The 27295-nt window shown below is 38.3% G+C and overlaps 2 protein-coding genes across 2 annotated transcripts in view; both read right to left on the reverse strand.

The window, feature by feature from the left end:
- slit1b (slit homolog 1b) overlaps positions 1 to 3779 on the reverse strand; it is a gene marked incomplete at its 5' end in the record, with an annotated part of 72848 nt that extends 69069 nt beyond the window's left edge. The window contains one exon of the mRNA XM_079807599.1: positions 3610 to 3779. Coding sequence (XP_079663725.1) covers positions 3610 to 3779 — 170 coding nt within the window. The remainder of the gene's footprint in view (positions 1 to 3609) is intronic.
- Positions 3780 to 10301: 6522 nt separating this feature from the next.
- Positions 10302 to 27295, reverse strand: part of arhgap19 (Rho GTPase activating protein 19) — a 30186-nt gene continuing 13192 nt past the window's right edge. The window contains exons 4-11 of the mRNA XM_079807649.1: positions 26114 to 26323; positions 25812 to 26038; positions 25649 to 25735; positions 21664 to 21729; positions 21378 to 21542; positions 17056 to 17172; positions 16855 to 16957; positions 10302 to 11903 (exon numbers count right to left, since the gene is read on the reverse strand). Coding sequence (XP_079663775.1) covers positions 16862 to 16957; positions 17056 to 17172; positions 21378 to 21542; positions 21664 to 21729; positions 25649 to 25735; positions 25812 to 26038; positions 26114 to 26323 — 968 coding nt within the window. The 3' untranslated portion in view covers positions 10302 to 11903; positions 16855 to 16861. The remainder of the gene's footprint in view (positions 11904 to 16854; positions 16958 to 17055; positions 17173 to 21377; positions 21543 to 21663; positions 21730 to 25648; positions 25736 to 25811; positions 26039 to 26113; positions 26324 to 27295) is intronic.

The following is a 27295-nucleotide window of genomic DNA, read 5'->3' on the forward strand; positions in this document are numbered from 1 at the left end:
AAATCACCATGTTCAAAACTTCCGCAATAGTATTTTTCCTTCAAATATCAAGTCAAGAGTGTGAACAGCGCACATCAAGAAAGGAATGTTATTTCACTATTTAAGATAGCCCGTGATACATTTTGGTAGCCCGACTGGAAAACATGTCCGAGTCTGATCATGAATCGCAGGACAATGAACCAACAACCCCTCAAAAACAAAGGATACTCCAGCCTGTGACAGCGAGGGAAATTATCATTAATTATGTTCAGTTAGAAACGTCCACATAATCAGTAGATATCAAACGATCTGTAACAATGCAATACTCTCACATAGACATGTGCCGGTAAACGGTAATACGATATACCGCAATAATGAACATGCACAATATTGTTATCGTGGGCACTTCAAAATACCGTGAATAATTATTTATTACGAATTATTCACGAATATATGATTTTTAGAATGAATTTTAAGAATACTTTACCCATCAACCGTTTAAAATGAAAAACACGTCAAAGAGGAATGCGCACTGATGTAAACAGACTGTGCATGAGCCGAGCACATGGCGGAATGGGGTGACCCGCTGAAGTGCACATTCATTCTTCGACAGCAGAGGGCGCTGACGGAACAGCAGAAATGCAGCCGTTTCCCAAATAATCACATAACCTTAATACATAATACTTAAAGACTTAAGGCTATTCATTTTCAAACTTCCATTTTATATTTTAATCTGGACTATATTACATGCCCTAGATATTGTTTGAATATGTTTGATATGTTCACACACTTTACAAGGCTCCAGTATTTAACATTAGTTCCTTCATTAACAAACTGACAATGAAAAATACATCTAAAGCATGTATTAATCTTAGTTAAATGTACATAAATTTCAGCATACCTATTGTTCTTTATAATTCTTTTGCACTTTAATCTGTTTTAAATATTTGTTTACTTTATACGTTTTTGTGTATTGCTTTATTGTATTTAAATGTTTGGTTCTTTTGTTATAAGAAAGTGATTTAACCTGTTATAGTATGACAACACTTTTTTTGCAACTTATTTCAATATCGTGATAATACCGTATACCGTGATAAAAGCTTCAGCAATTAATCGCAACATGAAAATTTGATACCGGCACATGCCTACTCTCACATATAAAAAGCATTTGGTTGCATTATTCCTGTTGGATACAATATAGAAGGCACAGCATAGTTTTTGAATCTCATTCTGTCTGCAAATCCAGTATCTTGTTTACAAACGAATCCGCAGTGAAATGAAGCGAATAAACGGGCAATGTCTTCCCCACGTGAGCTGGATCTTCATTCAAAATAAAGTTCAACCGCATTCCTAATATTAGAATCCGAATGAAGCTAAAGGCATGTTTATTGCTTGGAAGTTCGATCCGGTTTAGCTCCACTTAGGCCTATGTTATTTATGTCACACATCATGCGCAAATCGGTGGGGAGGGCAACAGAATTAGGCGTTCTTCTTCTTCTGTTAAGGCGCCGTTTCACTGCACTCTGACGTCACAGGGAAGAACATTCGCAGATCGAGCGTTTTGCTGGGCCTGGTGTCAATAAAAGCTTTTCTTTGACTAACAAGGAAGTTTTCAGCTCTGAAACTTACAGGATATGCTAATATTACTATGACCTTTTATATATCAAAAGCTCAAGGGAAAGTTGATTTCTCAATTCATGACCCCTTTAAAGGAAGCGTGACTTCATGTACCAATGGGGTTTGATGTTACTTGCGTACTGCCATGTTTGATTTGGGGCTACAATTTTAAATTAATACCTACTTAAGTTTGCTGTGTTCACCATACAAAGTGATTGAAGATTAAAGTACTACGCTACCTTTTTGGACCCCATTGACTTCCACTGTATCTACAGAAACAGCTGAGAGAAGAAACAGCCCAGAAGAAAGTTAAACAGCTTTGGAATGACGTGGAAGAATCTTATTTTCCTTTAAGTGTAAGATTTGCAATATGAAGCAACACAACAATCTCAGAAAGTAAACATTTGATACATCTCAATATGATCTGAGAGCACGGTCGAGGAGAGCGATAGCCGGAACTACATCCTCTAAATCAATGGACATTATGTCCTGTAGTATCAGTTACATTTGACATGTCTTGATCCACACCGGGTTTGATGGACACGCTCTGACACTGATACTCTGACCTCAGACACACAAACACGCTCATATACAGAGCCGGTGCACTGTAAACAAATCCAGAACACAACAATTGTGCTCATTTGTCTATTGTTACTGACATAAATCCTGTAAATGGATTTGTCTCTGTGTAAACAGTCCATTCCCGGACTTCCTAAGCACATCAGGCAGATCCTACAGTGTGTACCACATGGTCATGACAAGATTGAAAGATTGGATTTAATTTTGCACAGACAAGGTTAGCAGTGATTTTTAAAATGTTTTCATTTTAAAGATTTAATTTTGTTATGTTTTTTTTTTTTTTTTTTTTTTTACAAATATTTAATTTTTAATTCAGTTTTAGTTACAGTCAATTTAGTCCTTCAACTTCAACTTATTTTATTTTAGTTAGTTGCAAAACTTCATGTTTACATATTTCATCTAATATTTATATTTTGCTTTATTTTATCTTAATTTAAATTTCTGAAAACTACTTTAAAAGTTTTAGTTAACATTAACTAAAAATCGTCAATTGCCAATATCTGATATTATCTGTGGGTAATTATGCTCTGATAATCTATCACTTGTGTATATCAATATATCTATCTATCTATCTATCTATCTATCTATCTATCTATCTATCTATATATATATATATATATATATATATATATATATATATATATATATATATATATATATATATATATAGAGAGAGATATATATATTTATAATCGATAAAAATAAATAAATTAATTAAAAAAGTTTTTTTTTTAAATTATATATATATATATATATATATATTAAAAAAATCAATAGTTACAAGTAAATTTAGGCGTATGAAAATGGATATTAATTTAAGATTTGCTAAAGATTTTATATATATATATTCCTGCGTGAAAAAATATATATATATATTTATTTTTTTATCAATAGTTACAAGTCAATTGAGGCATATGAAAATGGATATAAAGTTTTAGATTTTCTAAAGAATACATTTTAACGATGTTATTAAATTATTACTGTTATTATTGTGTTTATAAGATTAACTATAAGGAGAGTTAGGTGACAAAAAATTATTTAACCTAAATATAATATAATATAATAATATAATATCTATTACCCACTAATACCAATAATTAAAAAAAGTTTTTAATATTAGCTGATAATCAATATTTGACTGATATATTGTGCATCTCTAATTATAACATTTGCCCTACGTTCCGAAATGTTTCTTTTTTTAACAAGATGAAATGATTTTCTGTAGTATTTTCCACATAGTTGAACTTGTTTTGAACCCAAAACATTCCTTGAGTTGTCCGATGCAACTTTTGGAGTATCTTAGATCTAAAATAGCACTTTACTGATTCAAGCAGATGAAATATATCCAGCGCCAACCCACACCAGTCATGAATTGATAAACATGCACATGCATTAGTGACGTACAATGACACACAGCACAGTCATGATACTCACAGTCGTTCTGTGTTCTTTGGTATGTTTCGTGGCACGCTCCTGAAAGCGAGCCCATGGCAGTCCACAGTCGTGCCGGTGCAGGAGCAGTGAGGCGGACACGCTCCGGAGTGACCCGCCAGAAGAAGGGCGCTCAGCACAGCCCAAATCCACAGACCGCAGCCGGGAACCATCAGCTCAGTCCGAACCGGCATTACCAAACCGGGTCTGAGCCTCCACTGCATAAACTACAGAACAAGTGTCCGCTCTTAACACACAGGACCCTCGGGAACAGGATTACTTGTGATGTTCTTCTCTCCAGGCTGTGTTCTGTCCGGTCTTTGTGCAGCGCTTGTGTTTCTTCAGCGGTTCCCCCTCTCTCTCTCTCTCTCCTCCAGGGTAGAGCTGTGAAAGAAGAGACTCGTAGAATCTCCACACGCGTCCTCCCTCATTCACACACAGGAATCATCCATCACAGATCTACAAATCCCAGCCTCTGACTCCTCCCCGCCAATATTACACCCTCCAACGGTTTCTAACGGTCACACACACTCACAAACACTCATACAGACACACTCACACATACAGAAACACTCACAAATACAAACACACAGACACAGACACACACACTCACATACACACACACACACACACACACACACACACACACACACACACACACACACACACACACACACACACACACACACACTCGCACATACAGACACAGACAAATACACACAGAAACACACACACATACACACACGCACATACAGATACAGATACACATACAGACACTCACACAGACAAACACTCACACAGACACACACACACACACATACTCTCACACAGACAGACACAGACACACACTCACACACACACACACACACACACACACACACACACACACACACACACACACACACACATATACAGACATACACACAAACAAATATTCATACAGACACATATTCACACACACACATGCACACAGACACACACTCACAGACACACACACAGACACACACACACACATGCACACATACACTCTCACACAGACACACACTCACATACACACACACATGCACACATACACACTCTCACACACACACACACATACAGACATACACACACAAACATTCATACAGACACACGTTCACACACACTCACATATACAGACATACACACACACACACACACACAAACATTCATACAGACACACATACAGACACACATTCACACACTCACACACACAGACACACACACACACACACACAGACACACACTCGCATACATACACTCACACATATACACACACACACTCACATATACAGACATACACACACACAAACATTCATACAGACATACACACACACAAACATTCATACAGACACACACGCACACACACGCACACAGACTCACACACTCACATATACAGACATACACACACACACAAACATTCATACAGACACACACACACACACACGCGCACACACACACACACACGCACACACACATGCACACAGACTCACACACACACACACACACACACACACACATATACAGACATACACTCACATACATACACTCACACATATACACACACACACTCACATATAGAGACATACACACACACAAACATTCATACATACAGACACACACACGCACACGCAGACTCACACACTCACATATACAGACATACACACACACACACACACGCACACACACATGCACACACACACACACACTCACATATACAGACATACACACACACAAACATTCATACAGACACACATACAGACACACACACACACACACGCACGCACACACACACACACACACACACACACACACACACTCACATATGGACATACACAGACACACACACACACATGTACACACACTCACACATACAGACACACTCACACACACACACACACACACACACACACACACACACACACACACAGACACACACTCTCACACACATACACACACACACACACACTCACTCACTCAGACACACACACATACTAACACACACACACAAACACACTCACACAGAGACAGTCCCAGTAATGGGAGTCCTACTGCAGTACTGCAGTCCAGAGCGATGATGATGATGATGATGATGATCCTCTGGGTAATTATGCTCTGCTGGTCTGAAGAAGAGGCTGCAGAAACACAAGATTTCACACATCTAATCATTTATGTGGTATGGCTTTGAAGAATTGCAACTTTAGGACAAAAATACTGTGGCTCATGAACATAAACAACACAGAGTAATTTATAAATTACACATTAATTTAATAAAAACATTGTGGGTGTGTGTGTATATATCAATTAGGCATCACATTATTTGCTGCCAAAACAGCCCTGACCTGTCGAGGCATGGACTCCACTGGACCCCTGGAGGTGTGTTGTGGTATCTGGCACCAAGATGTTAGCAGCAGATCCTTTAAGTAGCTCGTCTGTTTGATCGGACCACACAGGCCAGTCTTTGCTCCCCACGTGCATCAATAAGCCTTGGCCGCCCATGACCCTGTTGCAGGTTCACCATTGTTCCTTCCTTAGAGCACTTTTGAAAGATACTGACCACTGCAGACCGGAAACACCCCACAAGAGCTGCAGTTTTGGAGATGCTCTGACCCAGTCGTCTAGCCATCACAGTTTGGCCCTTGTCAAACTCGCTCAAATCCTTACGCTTGCCAATTTTTCCTGCTTCTAACACATCAACTTTGAGGACAAAATGTTCACTTGCTGCCTAATATATCCACCCACTAACAGGAGGCGTGATGAAGAGATAATCAGTGTTATTCACTTCACCTGTCAGTGCTCATAATTTTATGCCTGATCGGTGTATATATATATATATATATATATAGATAGAGAGAGAGAGAGAGAGAGAGAGAGAGAGAGAGAGAGAGAGAGAGAGAGAGAGAGAGAGAGAGAGAGAGAGAGAGAGAGAGAGAGAGAGAGAGAGAGAGAGAGAGAGAGAGAGAGAGAGAGAGAGAGAGAGAGATCGACTAAACGAGTGTGTTACCATCTGATATAGCATTCATTCTTCAGCTTGATGTCCATAATATTCACTCAGCATTTTCACTGGCCACAATTTTGCTGTTTGGAAATTACATTTTAGATGATTAAAGTTGACTTTGGCATGCCTAAATTTCTTGATTTTGAGTCATTTTACATGATTTAGAAGATTTAAAACCCTTTCAAACTTTAAAATGCAGAGTGACCCCCCGAGTTCAGACTACATTGTATATCAGCTTGGACAGTGTGGGCAATATGAGCATAGGCTAATATGAGAAATTTAATATGATATGAGGCTATATAAAAGAACAAAGATGCAAATGACAAAAAACAAAAGTAAATTAAAAAAAATTCTGATAAAGTAGGTTTATTTAATATGTATAGGCCTACATTTATTTAACATCTGTAGTTGATTGATTAACATTAATGACAGACAGGTATTTAATCGGGCTGCTGAATACACGGACGTAATATTCTGACACATATCCAGTTATTACCCACCTGGTTACGTACACTTCCGCCATTACCGACTGTGTTCATGCGAGGTACTCCACACGATAGACATTTTGACATCTGTGTGAGCGTGTATTTGACTATTCAGGCGCAAGGAGAACTGATCGCGCGTGCGACAGAGAGAGAGCGCTTCTGTTGTGTGTCATTCAGCGCGATTCCGCCTATCCCACCGTCACTAACTGCGAGTTAATCAATAAAGAATTGTAACTGAATTGTCATTTTGTGATACGACGGTCTTGGCATTTCATTTGGCTGTAGGCTGAAATTAAATTCAGCCCGCCAAAGTGGCTAGTGGGAGTGGGCTGGCAGGTGTTAATGGCAAGCCCTGATTATATCCATTATAAAAAAATCTGTTTGAATCTCTACTGAGGACACAATCCACTGTCTTTGTCTCTTTAACAGTTATGGGGATTTCCCATGACAGCGCTAATCAGTGCATTTGTAATTTTGTGTCTCACTGTTTAGATGGTTGTCCAGTGGGTTAATCCATGGAATTGATATGCAGAAGGTTGCTGGTTCAATCCCAGCGGTCACCACCAGTGTGTCCTTGAGCAAGGCACTTTACTCCATGTTGCTCCAGGGGGATTGTCCCTGCAATAAGAGCACTGTAAGTCGCTTTGGATAAAAGCGTCAGCCAAATGCATAAATGTAAATGTAAATTGTTTACAACCTTGTTTCAGTCCCTTTCAATATAAAAGTATTTGCTATTGAATCACTCATAAAGACAGTCTTTACTGCCATCTCAGGGTAATGTAACTTTCACTGAAGTCCATATCACAATCACTAACGGACCCTTTATAACAGATTACATATCAGGGCTGCCAACTTTTGAGTTTAGCTTGGAGTGAGAATAATGGAATTTGCTTGACACAATGTCATGATTTCAATTCTTGCGATTTTATTCTTGATTCAATATCGATTCATTTTGGATAAATATTAGGTACAGTAAGTGCTGTAAACATACAGAGAGCCCTGTGAGCTGGTATTATTATTATTATTATTAAAAGTTAAAATGAACTCAAATTAAATATAATGCAGTTTTTATTATAACAACATTATAATATTTTAATGATATATAGAAGTCAAAATATAGTAGATATAGTGCACGTTTAGCAAAATATAGCTAATTTTTCCAGACCGGCAAACTCCTCAGAGTAAAAAAGGTGACAGTGTCGCGGGGGGTGGGGGGTTTTACGTGCCCCCTGCTCGATTTTTTTGTGATTTTAATATGCAAATGACACATTTCTGAGCGTGAAAGAGAATGACACATTTCATATTTTAAAAATGATTTTATTTACAACACAGGAAACGCCTGGAACTCAAGGAAGTGTTGTGACGCATGACTCAAATAAAAAATAAAAGACTGACAGTAGGGGTGTAACGGTACACAAAACTGACGGTTCGGTACCTACCTCGGTTTCGAAATCACGGTTCGGTACAGCAGTTTTACAAAATTGCTTTTTATTTATTTTTATATTTAACAGTGGTTTACTGAAGAAAAAGAAGAACAGTGTCTGTCCTTGAATGAATTAAATGATATCTAAAAGTTTATTGAAGATATTTCTGTAAATTATATAGGGAGCCCTTACTTGCACAGTAATATAAAGGTTAACAACAGAGGCCAAACTATTAGCCTAAATTCAGTTGCTATTTATTTTTAGGTATAACAATCAATACTCAAATAACACATTGTATGCAAACATGTAAACTTCACATAAGGCAGTTTTTGTATTAACTTCTAAATCTAATTATAAAATATTTTTTTCTCCAATTCGTTGTTGAAATATAATAATTTATACACAGTGTCTGTCACTTTCATGACAGGTTTATTTAAACATACATGAAATAATCCAGACATCACTAACAGGTTCAGTAGAATATAATGAATATATAGGCTAATACAGTGCATATATTTAGTGAAAGAGTTGATTTCTCTAGTGAATAAAATTCTGTGGACAGTGAATGACTGCCTGAGGTAAATGTGATGCTAACGTTACATGACATTGTTTAGTTTACAAGCAGTTATACTGACGTCTTTCCGCCGTTGAAACACTGATTGAGTGATTACACCACATATGATACATGACAGTAAATTGTAATGTATCCTCAGCATACCTTCAGATGGTCATTCATGTTTATTCTTTAGTAAGAGGTGATCCATCGCCTTCACGTCGCGCGGCCGCTTGAACTGTGATCAGTCACGCCACATAGAGCGTCAAAACGGCATTTATCGTTTGAATTTCGTGATAAAATGGACTGAATACTTAATGTGTTCGTGTGGGAACTCGGATTGAAGTGTGTTCTGCGCTTAAAACAAGCCGACTGTTAAAGATTGCACTCGGAAACCGTTCGGTAACGTTACACGCCTGCACCAAACCTTTGTTTGTTTATTCACTATTAACTTGTAGTAAAGAGTAAAAGAGATGATCTGTCACGTGACATTTAGCGCCAAAATGCATTTACTAAAAGATTAAATTGACAGAATTTGAGTTGGAAATTAGTTTCATATCAGAAGTAACCTGTTCTGTGGTGTCTGTCGGTGAGTGTCCGCTTAATTTGCTTCGCGATTTTTCTCTGCGTGACAAAAATGGACTCGTTGCGCGAGAGCTTGACTGCCTTGGCATCCCTTTAACCACTTGGCTCATATTAAATTGATTTTTTTTTTGTTTGTTTATTAATTAAACCCATTACTATAATAACATTTTTGAAGATATCTCTTAAACTACATCTTTATACATTACAAAGAGGCTTTTTTATGACTTAGTTTGATCAACCAAAAATACTGAATATAAAATCAATTAAATAATAATAGCTAGACTTCGCCTAATGAAAATAATATTTAAATTAGCATCCAATACGAGAAATAAACGAGAACGAATAGAAAAGGTTAAAATCGATTGCATGTAGCTATTTGTAGGCCTAACGTTACGTGACGACCATTTATCTCTGCCAACAGAAACATTTCAGTTCTCTTTTAGAAATGACTAGAGTATATTTGTGATAACTAATACATTACAATCGTGATGACAACCAAGCGTCTGTCAGCAGCGCATCTACAGCAGCAGAAGTCTCTCTGACGGGCATGAGTTGCGCTGCGGTGACCTCTAGCGGACATGCGCGGAACTGACACGAACATTATAACAGAAAAAAAAAAAACAGATACAATTCAGCTGGTAAAAGTTTTAATAAAAAATATGAAATCCGCAGAAGCACCCATTGTTACAGCCGATAATGTACAAAATACAAATGTTTCACAGATCAAATAGATATTTTTTTAAAGAATCCTCCAGTTTTAAACTACTGTAACATTAAAAAGTCACAAAGGAAAATGTAAAACTTTTAATTTGAAGGTGTAAAAAAAATGTGGTTTATGCCAACTCAATGGATTTCCCAATCCGTCACATCACGTTTTTCAGTAGATGCCCAAATTCCACACACACTCGCGCGCACACACACATACAATATATTTACACAAAACATCCCACTTAATTACACAATGCAAATAAGTTTGTGGCACCTACAACCCTATACAACAAATTAGAATAAAATAAAGCCACTTCTAAAAACACTTCTTATTGTGAACCATTGTCAACAGCTTGAACCATGACAAAACACTGACTTGTTTCGCTTATTTACTGTCGATATTCCAAACATTTAAAGGGACAGTTCACCCAAAAATTACAATTCTGTCACAGACTCACCCGCAAGTTGTTCCAAACCTGATATTTTGAAGAATATGGGTAACTAAATAATTTTTTTCTCCATACTACGGAAGACATTTGGGTCTGAGATATGTTTGATTACCAATATACTTAATATCACACAGGTTTAAAACAACTTGAGGTCGAGTCAATGACAGAATTGTCATTTTGGGTGCACTGTCCCTTTAAATGTTTGGAATATCACCAGTAAATGATGACAATTGTCATTTTTGGGTGAACTGCCCCTTTTCCAAAATTGTTGGCTTAATACAGATTTAGGAAAGCCACATTTGAGTATTAAAATGGCAATTACTAGTAAAAATGACACCAGTTACAAATTACAATGTACGACTTTTTGTAGTCGAGGGAATGTGCATTGGACAATGAAAGGAAGTGACATCACAGCACTCTCTGAGCAATAAGACATGTGGATCAAAGCCAAACCAGCATTAACACTCATTCCTTTACAACATCCTTTAATTCCCACCGATCCCAGCCCAAACTTACACACATCTCAGTCCCAATTACCATCCTTCCCATAATTCCACCCTCGCAACATACACAGACCTTCGAAACACATCCCGGAGACCCTTGACACGCAGCACAACCCTTGAAATGAAGTGTGACAGAGAGAAACTTCTCTCAAACACATGAAGCTCCTCGACTTACACCAGAAAAGGGTTCAATAAATCACAGTCGTCCTGTTCTAGTCACAAAACATCATATTCTGAACGGTCACAGTGTTATTAAGACGATTTCAATAGATGTAAACAAACACCAGTTGTTTAAATAACAGTAATGAATTTCTGACTCCAGCCTGAGCTGTGACAGGTGTACGGCACACACAGCTATATTTACACACACACACACACACGCTAGTGGTTTACCCATACACACCTGATGTAACAGATCAACTCTGCAGAGAATCAAAGAAAAAGTCACATTAAATGAAAATTAGTCCCAACATTTAGTATGTTAAAATATTCGTGAATATAAAATATAAATAAAGTAATGAAAATAAAACTATCTCCTCTTAGGGTGGCGTCGTCTGTTCAGGCTGAACTCACACTGCAGACAAAGACAAGCAGAGATTCAGTCAAATCATTCAGAACTTTACAGAAAATATTACATGGCATTAAGAGCCAAAAACAAACCAAAAATTTTTGAACAAAAACAAAATAGAAATAAATTACACTTAAATAAAGCAAAAAATAAATGAACAAATAAAAAAATAAAAAATAAATAAATTAAAGCTTTTATATATTTTTTAAATAAATAAATACAGTATATATATATATATATATATATTAGGGCTGGGCAAATTGACGCGTTAACGCGGGCGATTATTTTTTTCAGCTTAACGCATTAAAAATATTTAACGCAAATAAGGCAGCGTCCTTTTTATATCCATTTAGGCCTAGCGTTACATGATCACGCTCCTATTCATGTAAATGCTTCCAAGCGCGACAAGACACAAGAGAACGCGCTGCATGTCAATGTCCTGTCTGTGTGTGTGTGTGTGTCAATGTCCTGTCTGTGTGGCTCATAGGTGTGGCTGCGTCTCATGTCAGCTAATCGAGGGACAGGGACACTGACACACACACACACACACACACACACACACACACACACACTCGATGCACAGACAGACTCACGTCAGTCTCCTGCTCACATCGAGTTCTCTTTTGCTCTTGAACAAACAATAAAAACAACACAGAGAATTTTGAGTATTCTCATATTAGGAGTCTTAAATTAGTTAAATAACGTCTTAAAGGGGCTATATGCGTTTTTCTGAAATTTAAACTCGCGACTGACACCTGTGGCCAAAAAACAGAACTGCTCTCATTTTCTGCTCGCTCTCGCAGCGGTGGTGGCGTCACATCCGCAGACAGCGCGGGAAAAGACGACCCGCCAGAAAATAGGAAAAATAGGATACAGGCTTATAGGTGCACCCACTGTGAGCGGACAAGGTGTCAGTATGCTCATCAGGAGATGTTTGAGTCATAAATGGTAAAATAAAAAGGCTATTGTTACGTTTATTTTTGGGGAAAAAGTTGCATATAGCCCCTTTAAATGAACTTAAAGAGTTGTGAGGAAATGAGATGCGCGGGACAGCGCTTCTGATCCGCGTCATGTTCGGCAACGGCTGTTCTTAAAGTGACAGGAGCACTGATGATGCCTGTCATTAATGTTCATCAAAGAACTGAGAAAATTGTAGCTTTAATGACGTTTAATCTATATTTCATTTATTATTTATGCAGTTAAGAAAGGTGTTTGATAACTATCACATTTCTGTATATGTCTAACAGGGAAGGCCACAGGTAAAAACTAAAATTTATTATAATGCGTTTATGTATAGATTGTTTTAAGTTCACTTAAATTAAAAGTTGTTTTTTTAAACTTTCAGTTATACTGTAATGTAACGTCATTAATGTTTCATAGGGACATCAGTATCAGTGATTCTGGCCTTCATTCATAAAAAGATGCCATTACAACACATATTTAATATATACTGTCTTTAAATTGTTTCTACATTAATTTGGAGAGTAACTGAAATGATTACAATATCAAAATATTAAAAACTTAAAATATTAAAAACTTGCGATTAATCGCGATTAATTACAGAATTTTTTTTGATTAATTAGTAAACTTAAATTAAACTTAATTTAAATCGATTTAAAAACAATCTAATTCAAAGATTACAACTTTATTAAACTCATTTAAGACTACTCTTATGAGAATACTCCACAAAACTGACATTTGGGCATAATTCTGTGCGTTATTGATCGTTCAAGCGCGAAAGAAAACTCGATACTGGCGCACGACTTTGTGTTGTGGGTGTCAGTCAGGAGTCCAGGACATTCACAGAATCGTGTTCTCTTCTGTCTTGTTGTGCGTGTGTGTGTGTGTGTGTGTGTGTGTGTGTGTGTGTCATAGTCAGGACATTCACAGAATCGTGTTCTCTTCTGTCTTGTTGTGCGTGTGTGTGTGTGTGTGTCATAGTCAGGACATTCACAGAATCGCGTTCTCTTCTGTCTTGTCTAGTCTTGTGTGTGTGTGTGTGTTATAGTCAGGACATTCACAGACAGCGCATTCTCTTCTGTCTTGTTGTGTTTGTGTGTGTGTGTCATAGTCAGGACATTAACAGAATCGGGTTCTCTTCTGTCTTGTCGTGTGTGTGTGTGTCATAATCAGGACATTCACAGACAGCGCATTCTTTTTGTCTTATCGCGCTTGAATGGTTTAAAAGCATTTGCATGAATAAGAGCGTGATCATATAATGTAACGCTAGCCAAAGGATGACAGAAAAAACAGATGCTGCATTAATTGTGTTAAATATTTTTAACAGGTTAAACGGAAAAAAATAATTGTGTACGTTAACGTGCTAATTTTGACAGCACTAATATATATATATATTTATTTATTTATTTATTTGTGCTGTCAATATTTAGCGTGTCAAAATATATATATGGTGCAGGGATGAGATCAGAAGTCTAAATCAATGCTGCCTTTGAGATTTTCCAATGAGATTTTTCAATTTATGTCGACTATATGACCAAAATCTTATATCACAAAATGAGTCATTTTATTTCATGGTAATGATATATATCATGGTGGAGAGTTCCTGCCCCAAGTGGAGGAGTTCAAGTATCTAGGGGTCTTGTTCACGAGTGAGGGGAGGATGGAATGGGAGATTGACAGACGGATCGGTGCAGCTTCTGCAGTAATGCGGTCGATGTACCGGTCTGTCGTGGTGAAGAAAGAGCTAAGCCGTAAGGTGAAGCTCTCGATTTACCGGTCAATCTACGTTCCTACTCTCACCTATGGTCATGAGCTTTGGGTCATGACCGAAAGGACAGGATCCCGGATACAGGCGGCCGAAATGAGCTTTCTCCGCAGGGTGGCTGGGGGCTCCCTTAGAGATAGGGTGAGAAGCTCAGTCACTCGGGAGGAACTCGGAGTAGAGCCGCTGCTCCTCCACATCGAGAGGGGACAGCTGAGGTGGCTCGGGCATCTGTTCCGGATGCCTCCTGAACGCCTTCCCGGGAAGGTGTTTCGGGCATGTCCAACCGGGAGGAGGCCCCGGGGAAGACCGAGGACACGCTGGAGGGACTATGTCTCCCGGCTGGCCTTGGAACGCCTCGGTGTCCCCCCGGAAGAGCTAGAGGAAGTGTCTAGGGAGAGGGAAGTCTGGGCATCTCTGCTTAGACTGCTGCCCCCGCGACCCGGCCCCGGATAAGCGGAAGAAGATGGATGGATGGATGGATGGATGGATATATATCATGATATAGTTTTTGCTTAAAATAAGGTTTTATTACATTAAAATTTTTGATGCCAATGAAATTTCATAATTCTAATCATTATTTTCAGTATCATTAAAAAACTAATACTATCCTCTCAAGCTAAAGACAAGAAAAGTGATAAAGAAAGAGCACAGAAAACAAACTACAATAGAACAGACCCATAGCCTACCTGAGAAACTTCAAGCACTAGAAATACTACACAAAATGTATAAAGTAATCAAATGTATATATATAAAAAAACACTGCATAGTGTTTACTGTGTAAACTAAATATACTTTTATTCTTATTAACGTTACAAAAGAGCAGTGAGAGATTTTCTCTCTTTTGTTGCTTGATTAGCATCAATAATGACAGCAGGTAAATTTGGACGCCGTCACTTTAAAAGCGACTGCAAGGATCCAATGTACTTGTGCGCTTTCTTTCAGACATAAACTCTGTTTACTTGCAAACACTATGACACACGTATGTGTGTTTAACAGCTCAAGCTCAATTAGGCAGCAAAAAAAAAGCACTGAGTTGAGTTCTCACGCGCTCCATGAGCAGCGGCTTGATGTCGCCCCGTCTATCAGACACACAGCGCTGAGAATGTACAGAGAGCGCGCATATACTGACATGAGTTCTCTTTCACTGCTAATTGTGTTTCAACCGCAGTGCTTAACAATTAATGCAAACGATGAGCTTTCATGACCGCGCAGCAATGTCACATGAGCGTACCCCAAGCGGCAACCTCCCCGTTTTTCTTGAAGTCAGTACGGAAGTGACTTAAACTGCAATTCATCAACTGGCCACTAGAGACAGGCTCCAGAAGGGAGCAGAATCTCATTGAGCCCCATGTTAAAATGACCAACTTTACAGCAGAAAAAAACAGCCTGGTACAAATTGTGGTTTGGTCTACACGGCTAATTTTGCCCTTCATGACAACTGTGAGGGGGGTGAAAACTTATATAAAGCCTTAAAGTTCTGCATAATTAAGGGCGTGGCCACGTTGAGTGACAGGTGGATAGCAGTTTGTCTGCTGTCTGTTAGTCATCATGCCACCTCAGCTCCACCCACGTCCCACCTCTGCCCATTTTCTATTATCCGGGAGTGACACGCTGCCAAGATGGCAACGGCCAGCTCGACCCAACTTTACGCTGCAAAACTGCTCTTTAGAATCCTATGGGTGACGTCACGGACACAACGCCCATATTTTTTTACAGTCTATGGCGTACCTCCGTAGAGACGATAGTCCAGAATCTAAGCGGTTAATCGTGTCTACCGGTGTATCGTCCGCCTCTAAATAAAATAAAACCTGTGGTAAACATAAGTTGACGATACTGACGTTTTGTTCTACTCACACCCTAAACTGTCCAATCTAGTTACTTATTAGAAACACATGCTTTCGAAAATCAACATAACTGCTTCAAATTTCATGTTTTCGGTATTGGTGTGAGAAATTTACCTTGTAGAACAAAACGTCAAAGTATAGTCAAGTTATGTTTAGCTCAAGGCTTTATTTTACTCAAATTATAAAACCCCATAGGAAAATCTGTAAGGAACCAGCGGAGAATTAGACTTCCAGGATCTGACTTCACACCGACAACTTGAAATACAACAAAAAACAAATTAGAATAAGTCAAATAAATGTAAAAAAAAACCCTAAAAAATGTCAGTTTTGAAATAAATCAAAGGAAAGCAGTTGTAGTCTAGGTGTTCGACTGGTTTATGCCACTCACCTCCTCCTCATCTCGCGGGCTCACAGCTGATGTTCTCCTTCCCCGGAGGAGACACGTGCCGCACTCTCCTGTCTGTGGCAGGCTGGCTCCCCAAGACCTTCCTCTGCGTGTAGACACAGGGACATCATCACACATGATCGGGTTGTGTAGGTTTGTTATTGACCAGTATCACACACAATAACTCAGAGCTGAAGAGCTGACCTTGATGAGCCCACCGAAGGAACGTGAGCGGGCGTGTTTTTTACTGGTAGGAGTCGTGTTCTCACTGACAGGGGTCCCAGGGGTCCCAGGGGTCCCAGGAGTCGACTGCTTGCCAAGCTGAAACCATTAACACACACACAATGACTACAGCAAACGTGCTAACACAATCAAAGACATGTTTCTTTAAATAAATATAGCAAATACATATTGAATGTCCACTAACAGAAAAAGGCACCTCAAGTTGTCTGGTGGCATTAGTATCAGAATAATAATAAATAAGAATGTCAACAACAATAAGCATTCACAAATATTAAAATAAATCTCAACTTATAACAAAAAAAGTATGTCCCATAATAATAGCATGCTCTATTTTGCCTTTTAAAAAACAAACAAATGAAAAAATATTTTTTAATAATAATAATAATAATATAGTATATAATTATAGTTAACCGAATAAAACAGCCTCAAGGGGTCTACTGCCATTACTATATTATTATTATTATTACAGTAACACTTTCCTACTTTTCACGTTAGTTAATACATTAACTAATGTTAACTAATACAACCTTAATGTAAAATGATACCATTATTACTAATATAAATAATAAGCATGATTTTTTTTTTACCCTCTGAGCCTCTTTAATTTACCTTCATGGTCAAAAGTGACAGAAGCAGTTGAAAGTAACCATTTCCCCCCTAGGAAAATCATATTTTATATGAATATATTTTTGTTCAATAATATTTTTGATTATTAGTAAGAATTTTGAGGGGATTTTATGATACTATGCAATATTTATACAAATTTTATAAGCTATTTTCCCATTAAAATTGTTATTATTATTATTTATGTTTTTTAATTATATTTCAATGCAATATTTCAGATTAAAATAGAGTGAAGGCCTTCGAAATGCATGTTTTGAAGTGATAGTAGAATCTGGAGGCCTTAATAATATAAACGTGCGAGATGTTATGTGTTATCGCCTGTATCGCTCACATTTACTGTAAATATACAGGGAGGCTTTTGATTCCCAGTGGATTTAGACATCATTTCTTACTTTTATTAGGGTTTGCATTTTGACGTATATTTAGAAATTCTTAAAGACTACTTTATGTCAAGGTTTAGGTATTTTTTGATAGATAAGTATCAGGTTTGTATTAGGATTATAATCAGACATTAACATTTTGTTAGAAAGGGAACACATGGAAAGCATTTTTGTTAGTAGGGCTGGGAATTGACACAAATTTCACGATTCGATTCGATTTCCATTCACTAGCTTTCGATTCAATATCAATTATTGTGGATATATATACAGGGCTTAAAGTATTCCGGCACCGTGCCGGATCTCCGGCGTGCGGCGTTTGGCTGCGGAGAAAAATTATATAAATAAAAAACCGTGTTGATATCATGTTCGAGTTAATGAGTCCGCCTACCAATGGTTTGAGAGTAACATGCAGAGTCAGCTGGCATTGGTGTTGACGTCGCCGACGAGCACACACTTCCAGCCAATCAGCGATCAACAGGCAGACGCGCTCATGAAGGGTTTTTTTTAGCGCGATATCTTGTAGCTGTATATTCAAGTGATCGCAATGCTAAAGTGGCATAAATATACAATTGTATCTGCATAAAGAAGTTGTATCTGTATTAGAGTAAAGAGTGGGAGAGTGATCCAGCGTGGATTACACCTCTTCATAAACATAACCAACTCTGAGAGCCCAGTTGAATGGCTTTAATTGAATGACGAATAAGTGACTATGAGTCCTGTCCATCATCGTGTGCACACTGACCAGGACATCTGCAAGTTTTAAACCATAGACTGCGCTGTACTCATCCCCCACGTGATGCATTTTTGCTATTCGCAATCCAGAAGAGAGAGAAAGCGAGCTCTCTCACGTGGAGCTACAGCGAACACAACACCACAGTCAGCTTTAATGAGGGACGATGGCCAAGAGAACTACACAACAGTTTAGTCTGCTTAAACTTTAGGTAAGTTATGTGCTGTGATATTAATATAATTTTATTTTCGATTTCGGCTTCCAAGAATTATAAAAAGATGATATGAGGTAAAACTAAGTCTATTCCTATAAACTAACGTGTTCCGTTGAGCATCCTTCCCTTCACAGTCTTGCGCTGTAATATCTCCCTAAACCTAAACTTATCGTCAGAATCAGTGGTTGTTGTAAACTGCAGTCTCTACTGTTGCTAAACTGCGGGATGTGTCTGATAATAAAGAGCTATTAAATGCACAATAATCCGCGCAAGAGACGCTGTTTCCAACTTCAAGGCGGCTTATGTGTGTGTGCTGTGAAATGGACCGACTTATATTTTAGGCTTCCTGTGCGCATCTAAACCATAAAATAAACAACAAATAGCCAGTGTCAAAATGACCGGATTGGAGAGTAGTTACTTTGACAGTTTATATCTTAAATGGGCGTAAATAGTTTGGAGAAATAGGAGAATATGATATTATTAGTTCTGCGTTCGGTCTTAAAGGGGCAGCGTCTAATAAACCTGCTGACGATTGAGCCATTAATTCGAATCAAACAAAAGGCAAATAGAAAATATTCACATCTCTTGAATGAATAACTTTAGCTTTTATAAGCATTAATCTATCAATTTATACAGTGAAAACTGTGCAGTGTTATTTTACATTTCATTACTTTATTTGATTTCTTTGTAGGTTTGTTCTTTCTAAGTAATATTAATGTTAGCAGACCTTCCGAATGCCTGCACACTGGTCCATTTACAAATAGATGTTTTATATTTTTGTTCAAACATTGCTGTTTCTTTTGCTATAGATATTTTACTTTTCAGATTATAAAGCCATGTTAATTATGTTCTTAATTAGGTTTTTTTAAAATTAAAATAATATATACAGTATAATAAAAGAAACGAGAAGAATACCGTTAAAGTACCGGATCGATAAGCAGAGTAGTAATACCGTTAAAACGATACCCATCCTTATTAGTAATACAGTGGAAATTAGTAGATTTGGTAAGCATGTTGATTTATGGTGTGCGCCCCTAAATTTTCTGGTTGTGCCCCTAAAATTTTCAGTTGGGGGCCACTGTGCTCCTAGTGAAAAAGTTAGTCTGGAGCTCTGGAAAATCAACGTGCCTAATAATTCTGCACACAGTGTATTTGCCCTGTTTTGATCCAATTTCCTGAGATTTTTTTGTTTGTTTGTCATCAACATTTTTTGGCGCTCTCCAACACACAATGGGCTTCCCCCGAACGCCTGTAGAGGGACAGATGTCCACCCAACATAGCTTTACAAAATTCTGTGGGAAAAACTGATCATGATCATTATGAACTTTACTCCAGTCTAGTACAACAATGTTTCTCAAAGTCAGTAAAGTTGATAAAGCCAAATTAAAATGTAATTTAACAAACTAGATTTGGGCTAAGCCCCGAATCTTTAAAATGTCTGGCTCCACCCCTGGCAGATACATTGTACTGTTTTTTTTTCTTTTGTTTGCCAAATAACGTATTTGTCCACTCACCCAGCCCCCAACCCCACTGAAAAAAAAAAAGTTCAGGCGCAGGATTTTTTTTTGCTTTAACCCCTGTATATATATATCAGATACAGTACATGGCACATTTTCTTAAGGAAAACATTTCTTAACTAATACTGTAAACTATACGTGGTAGTCAGTTGAGCATTACTATTATTAAAGGTTAACTAACTGATTAAATACAAACATAAATGACACTCAATGATGTTTTTATAATAATAAGGTTATAATACTAACTTTACAATTACATAATCATATTTCTACTCTAATTTGTTTTTTGAAATGTAAACATTTAAATGGTGGCAATTTCCCCGTAGCCCTTTCCAGCCTTGTGGAGGTGTACAATTACAAACAAACGACAGCTCTTTGGTCTTGGCCATGTTAGTAGATTGACTCTTACTGATTGTATGGGGTGGACAGGTGTCTTTATGCAGCTAAAAACCTCAAACAGGTCTTTGAGGGTCAGAATTCTAGCTGATAGACAGGTGTTCAAATACTTATTTGCAGCTGTATCATACAAATAAATAGTTAAAAAATCATACATTGTGATTTCTGGATTTTTTTTTTTTGATTATGTCTCTCACAGTGGACATGCACCTACGATGACAATTTCAGACCCCTCCATGATTTCTAAGTGGGAGAACTTGCAAAATAGCAGGGTGTTCAAATACTTATTTTCCTCAATGTATATAATAAAAAAAGAAAGCTCAATGGATCTACTGTCATTATTAAAGTAACTAAACACACATTATTATTATTATTATTATACTAAAGCAATGAGGCACTGTATGAAGACATCCCGCTCTCACCTGTCTGATGAGTTTCTTCTTCTTGGCGGAGTGCGGCATGTTATCAGTGACGTGTCGATAGAGCTCTCGGAGTGCCTCCTCTGTGTGATTCTCCGCGTCTAACCCCATGTGTGCGCCGCTCCTCTTACACGCCACACCGCTGACCGTCAGCAGCTCCAGATCATCCTGCAAACAGCAGCAGAAGACCGTCAGCGTTCAGTTCAGTCACTTACAGGAGTGAGTGTGTTTGAAGGTAGCCATGGGTCAATCAGTGCTCAGACTGGCTTTAGGAGCACTAGGCACAAACCTTGGAGTGAATGATTTTAGTGTTGGCAAACTGAAGTCTGGCGTGCTCCCGCAGATACGCTGGTGCCTGTACATGAGAAGACAACACAAGGCCATGTGATTTCACAATCCCTCCTAAACATCCGGCAACATTTAATAAGATAAGAGGAGAAAATGCCACTTATAAAAAGGTAAAAATGTCACAAATGTGCAGATTTTAATATGTCAAAGCTGACAGAACACTGATGAGAATATTGCTTCAGAATAAAATTGTATTCCATATTATAACACACACCAAAGAAAATTCCCAGACAAGCAACTTTTTTACTTGGACAAGAGAATAAGTGAAGGACGAGCACATAAAAAGGCTTAAAAGGTGCCCTGCCACACAAAACCGTTTTTACTTGTATACGTTTGTGTTATGTCGTGAATGTGAAAATGAACTGCTACCTCCTCTGTCAGCTCTAGCCACTGAAAAGAAATAAGCGGAGAAACCAGGCCGATCACAAAAGCTGGTCAGTCTGACGTGGTGTTGCCTGAGCTCATTACTATTCATGAGCTTGCCCAGTTGAGACCACGCCCACTTCTAGCTCAGTGGCAGTTTTCGTATACAGCAAGGATGGCTGAATGTCAACGGGCTAGATTAATGGACTTATTTGCCGATAAATACCGGCGGACAATACATTATCCCGCTTATACAAAATACTTGCCAAAACAAGAAAAGAAGTTCTTTAATAATGATTTTGCTACCGTTTCGTGGCTTCCGTTTTCAAAATAAATAGTTCGCCACGCAGATAGAACTTGACAGTTTCAGGTGTTGCGTGGCAAACTTCTTAATAGCTGAATAATTTTCAATGAAATTCCATTGCAATAACCTAACGGACTTCTCGCGGAATGATATGAAAGACGTGAATCAAAAGCACAAAACCCGTTGCCATTGACAGTGGTCATTATATATAGATTTAACGGACCTCTGAACATTGGGAAGGCTCATTCATGTGAATGGAACTTTCTGCAGCACTCTGAAGAGCCGTGTAATAAGCTATAAGAACATGCTGTAATTATCATTTCAATTGGCAAAACTACCAGGCTCAAACCATCTTTGCTTCTGTAATGGCAAAATTACAAGTAGGCTATTTGTCTTTGAATGTCTATTGAAGGCAGTCGCCATGTCTCCAAATGCTGGCATAGCCCTTTTTGTCATATTGCCACGAATACATTTTATAACTATTCACACTGTTTGATGGTTTACTTGCACATATATTACCATTCAGACACATCCATGTCTAAACGAACTGGTTGTGGTTTTTGTGGTGCTTCGGTCTCCTCTTCAGATAAACCATTTCTCCAGCGATTCCAGACGATAGTAAACAAAGTTCCTCTACTTGTTGAGCTGGGTAAACTTATTTCAGTTTATTGCCAAGGCAACATTTCTAATTTAAGTTTTTCAACTACTATTCTATTTTATTTCAGCTTTATTTAATTTAACAGAAAAGTCGTGGTTTCAGTTAAAGGTGTCATGAACAGGCTTTAAAAAAAAAAAAAAAGTATACTGTTGTCTGGGGTCAACTTATGACGTTTGCGTGGTTTTTACATTCAAAAACATCATAATGAGTAAGTAATAGGCTATTTTCTGCCATGGTTTTGAGGTTCTCTGAAAAACGCTCGGTTTTGATGGGCGTGCCGCACTGAAGACTTGGAAGTAAACGCCCACGGCTAGGATTGGATAAGATTTGCATATTTAATGAGCTTCAGCTCCCTTAGTACATGTGGGGATTGTTTTGAAAGCGTCTGAGAAAACGCTCACAGGACTCAAGAAATGCCTTTATCAAACAAACACAATGATTCATCTCTCATCCACCCGCGATTGATTGGAATGTTATTTTTGTATTTTGGCCCGCCCGATCGGTCAATAACCGCGACGCGTACACGCACGTTATTTCACTATTTAAGATGATACGTGGTGCGTTTTCGTAGCCCGTCTGAAAAACACATAGCCCTGGGACTATGGGCTTTGCGAGCACTGGCGTTACAAGTCCGAGTCTGAACATGAATGAACCAATAGCACCTTCTCCAGCCTGTGACAGCATGCTAAGGTATGTAATCAATTGATATCAAACAATCTGTAACAATGCAATACTAACACATATAAAAAAAAAACATGTTTTACTCACATAAGTGTGTGTTGCACCATTCCTATCGGATCCAATATAGAAGCCACAGCATTGTGTTTTAATCTCAATATGTCTGCAAATCCAGTCTCGACCTGTATCGCGTTTACCATCGATTCTGCGGTAAAATGAAGCGAAAAAACACGCAATATCTTACGCACGTGAGCTGCCGTTTAGCTCTACGAGTCGGTGGGCGGGATTGAGGTGGCGCTTCTGCATCTTATTATACATCAGTGGTCGACATATTCTGAGATCTCTCGTTTTCTGGGCCTGGTGTCAATAAAAGCTTTTCTTTGACTAACAAGGACGTTTTCAGCTCTGAAACTTACAGGATATTCTTATATCACGATTAACTTTTATATATCAAAGGCTCAAAGGAAAGTTGATTTCTCAATTCATCACCCCTTTAATGATAATAAACCTGAATTTGAAAGGTTTCCTTCGGCAAAGAAATGCAATAAATATGTTTAAGCAGAAATGACAAAAGCACATAAATTAATACAACTAACTAAAATTAAAAAAAACTGAAAATATAAAAAGGCTCATTCAAAATATGAATAAATACTATAATAGATAAACAAATTATATAAAGTTAAATATATAAATAGTGACAAAAGCTCATAATTAATAAAACACAAAAATTACAAGCGTTCATTGGAAATATTAATACATTTTTATAATAGTATATAAATAGTAGGGCTGTGTATTGCCAAGAATCTGGTGATACAATACGTATCACGATACAGGGTTTACGTTACGAATATATATATTGATATATATTGCGATGTTGTAAGAAAGGCGATATATTGCAATATTTCTAATTTAAAAGAATAAAGAACACAACCATATGTATAAAACCTGGCAAGTAACTCTTTTATTTAATTAATACAGCATCATTTATATCCCTAATCACTATTTTATGCTATCTAATAGTAAAGTGACTGCAGGATTCTTTATGTGTGTTTTAAAGGTTCACAGTAGCCTATAGCAGTTTTTAATTTCTAAACTATTTAACAACAGAAAGTGCATAGTCCATTCCATGACTGAATGACTGTTTGTTTTATATGTAATACTGTAAAGCTGTTTGCTTTAAAGCAGTCTATTGTATAAAGTGCTATTTAAAGTACTGAACTGCAGAGCTGGTGCATCCATGTCCACATCGCTATCATCAGAAGCTTTCGTTCTGCTGCCACCGCTGTCAATTTTGTTGTGTGTTTATTTTGTTACTGAGAGGAAAACCTGCAGTACATATTCTATCGAAACGCTTCTCAGCAGCGCGGATGACGTCGGGATGTTAAGCGAGCTCTCAGATTCAATGTGTTTCCAGAGTATTGGATTATAACTTGGCCTATTTTGCAAACAAAATGACTCTTGTCAATTTCCTTAGTGGCTATTTTACAGCTGATGCCAAAATTAGTCCACACTTCAGCTCTGTATACCGCGGGAGCGGAATGATTCTATCTTCTTGTGAGCTGGGTTTACTAATACAAACACTAGCCATGCACGCATCTTCATCTTGCGCTTCTCCAGCTCCGCGTCAGTTACGTTCTGAGATAACACTGCCATCTAGCGTTTGGGTTTTACACAGTCTGTGGTTTAAACCGAACACAAAGCCACAAATCTTGAATGTAAATAAATAAATATATAAATATCGATACAGTGTTTTTGAGAATCGATACAGTATCGCCAAACATAATATCGCGATATTCACGTGTATCAATATTTTCTTACACCCCTAATAAATAGCATTAAAATAACACTATGATATTGTTTTCACTCCCATCAGTTTGTGCACACAAAAGGCTGCAGTTGTAAAAGACGCCCAGGAAGACGTACCCGAAAGATCTTCTGTGAATGTTTGATGAGAAAAGCCATGCCGCTGTTGAGTTTCTTCAGGTTCTCCTGCAGGTCACTGGCATTCATCTGAGGAAAGCAACACATGACACGTGAAAACCACGCTTGGACGTTTAACAGTTAAAGACGGAAAGCAAGCACATACATTCTTGGGCCAGATGACGTGGGGGGCGAACATGAGCGCAAGGTTGTGTGCAGACATCTTGTTCTTGTCCTGTTGTTTGGCGGTGTGGTAGAGCAGGTCCAGCAGCAGCTTGAGCAGCGTCCGGTTAGCCGTGGGCAGAAGCAGCAGCAGCAGCTGCAGGGCCTCGATCTGACGCTCCTTATCCGGAAAACTTGTCTTGTTGCCCTGCTCGTCAAACGTGGTCAGCTCTGTCGAGAAGAGCAGAAGGAGCGTGATCAGGAAGTGTGAATGATGGACAGGACGTGCGGAGAAAGCAGACGAACCTGTGATCTTCAGGTGAGCGTGCAGGTGGCGCTGCGTCAGCAGGGGCTCGGGCAGCTCTCCCAGGAAGCTTTTCAGCAGGGTGGCAACATCATTGGGATGGAAGTCACCGGACGAGAAGTCAATGTCGGCTGCCCCGTTGAGCTGCTCTCTCAGCGTCTGCTGTCTCAGGCTGTTCCCAGGAACACGGAAAAGACCCTCCACATGCAGATCTACAGGAAGAGCACCAGATGAATCTCAGCTTCTTGGAAAACACTCACATTGCAATATTTAGATTTTATGCGATATACAGTATACTGAGATATTTCACCAGATGACTTTAACCCTCTGGTGCTCCTCGTGTGGAGGGCAAAAATGACCAATGTTTTATTATTAAATTAAAAGTGTTCTATTTTAGGTGTTTAGGTAATGTTTTCTATTTAAAGTTTTTTATTTAAAAGGAACACGCCACTATTTTTGAAAATAGTTTTCCAACTCCCCTAAGAGTTAAACAGTTGAGTTTTACAGTTTTCAAATCCATTCAGCCGATCTCCGGGTCTGGCGGCAGTATTTTTAGCATAGCTTAGCAAGATCATTGAATCTGATTAGACCGTTAGCATCTCACTCAAAACATGAACATTATATATATATATACACACACTCACCTAAAGGATTATTAGGAACACCATACTAATACTGTGTTTGACTCCCTTTCGCCTTCAGAACTGCCTTAATTCTCCGTGGCATTGATTCAACAAGGTGCTGAAAGCATTCTTTAGATATGTTGGCCCATTTTGATAGGATAGCATCTTGCAGTTGATGGTGATTTGTGGGATGCACATTCAGGGCAGGAAGCTCCCGCTCCACCACATCCCAAAGATGCTCTATTGGGTTGAGATCTGGTGGCTCTGGGGGCCATTTTAGTACAGTGTAGGGCTGTAATCTCCCAGTCGATTAGTCGATTATTGGTCGATACGTTCTGGCTCGACCAAAATTTTGATTGGTCGATTTTTTTCAGCGTTCATTTCATTAGTTTTTGCCGCGTTCATTTCATCAGTTTTGCTGCGCCGCGTTCATTTAATCAGGTGGAAAGCACTAATTGCTAATGGGGGTGTTTTCAGAGCACCCCTGTTTCACAGGTATCAGTCTGACTTCAGAACACCCCCATTGTTTTCACTTCTTTTGGATTGGCCCAACCAACTGGC

This window comes from Gobio gobio (assembly GCF_949357685.1).
Source record: "Gobio gobio genome assembly, chromosome: 24".
Classification (NCBI taxonomy): Eukaryota; Metazoa; Chordata; class Actinopteri; order Cypriniformes; family Gobionidae; genus Gobio; species Gobio gobio.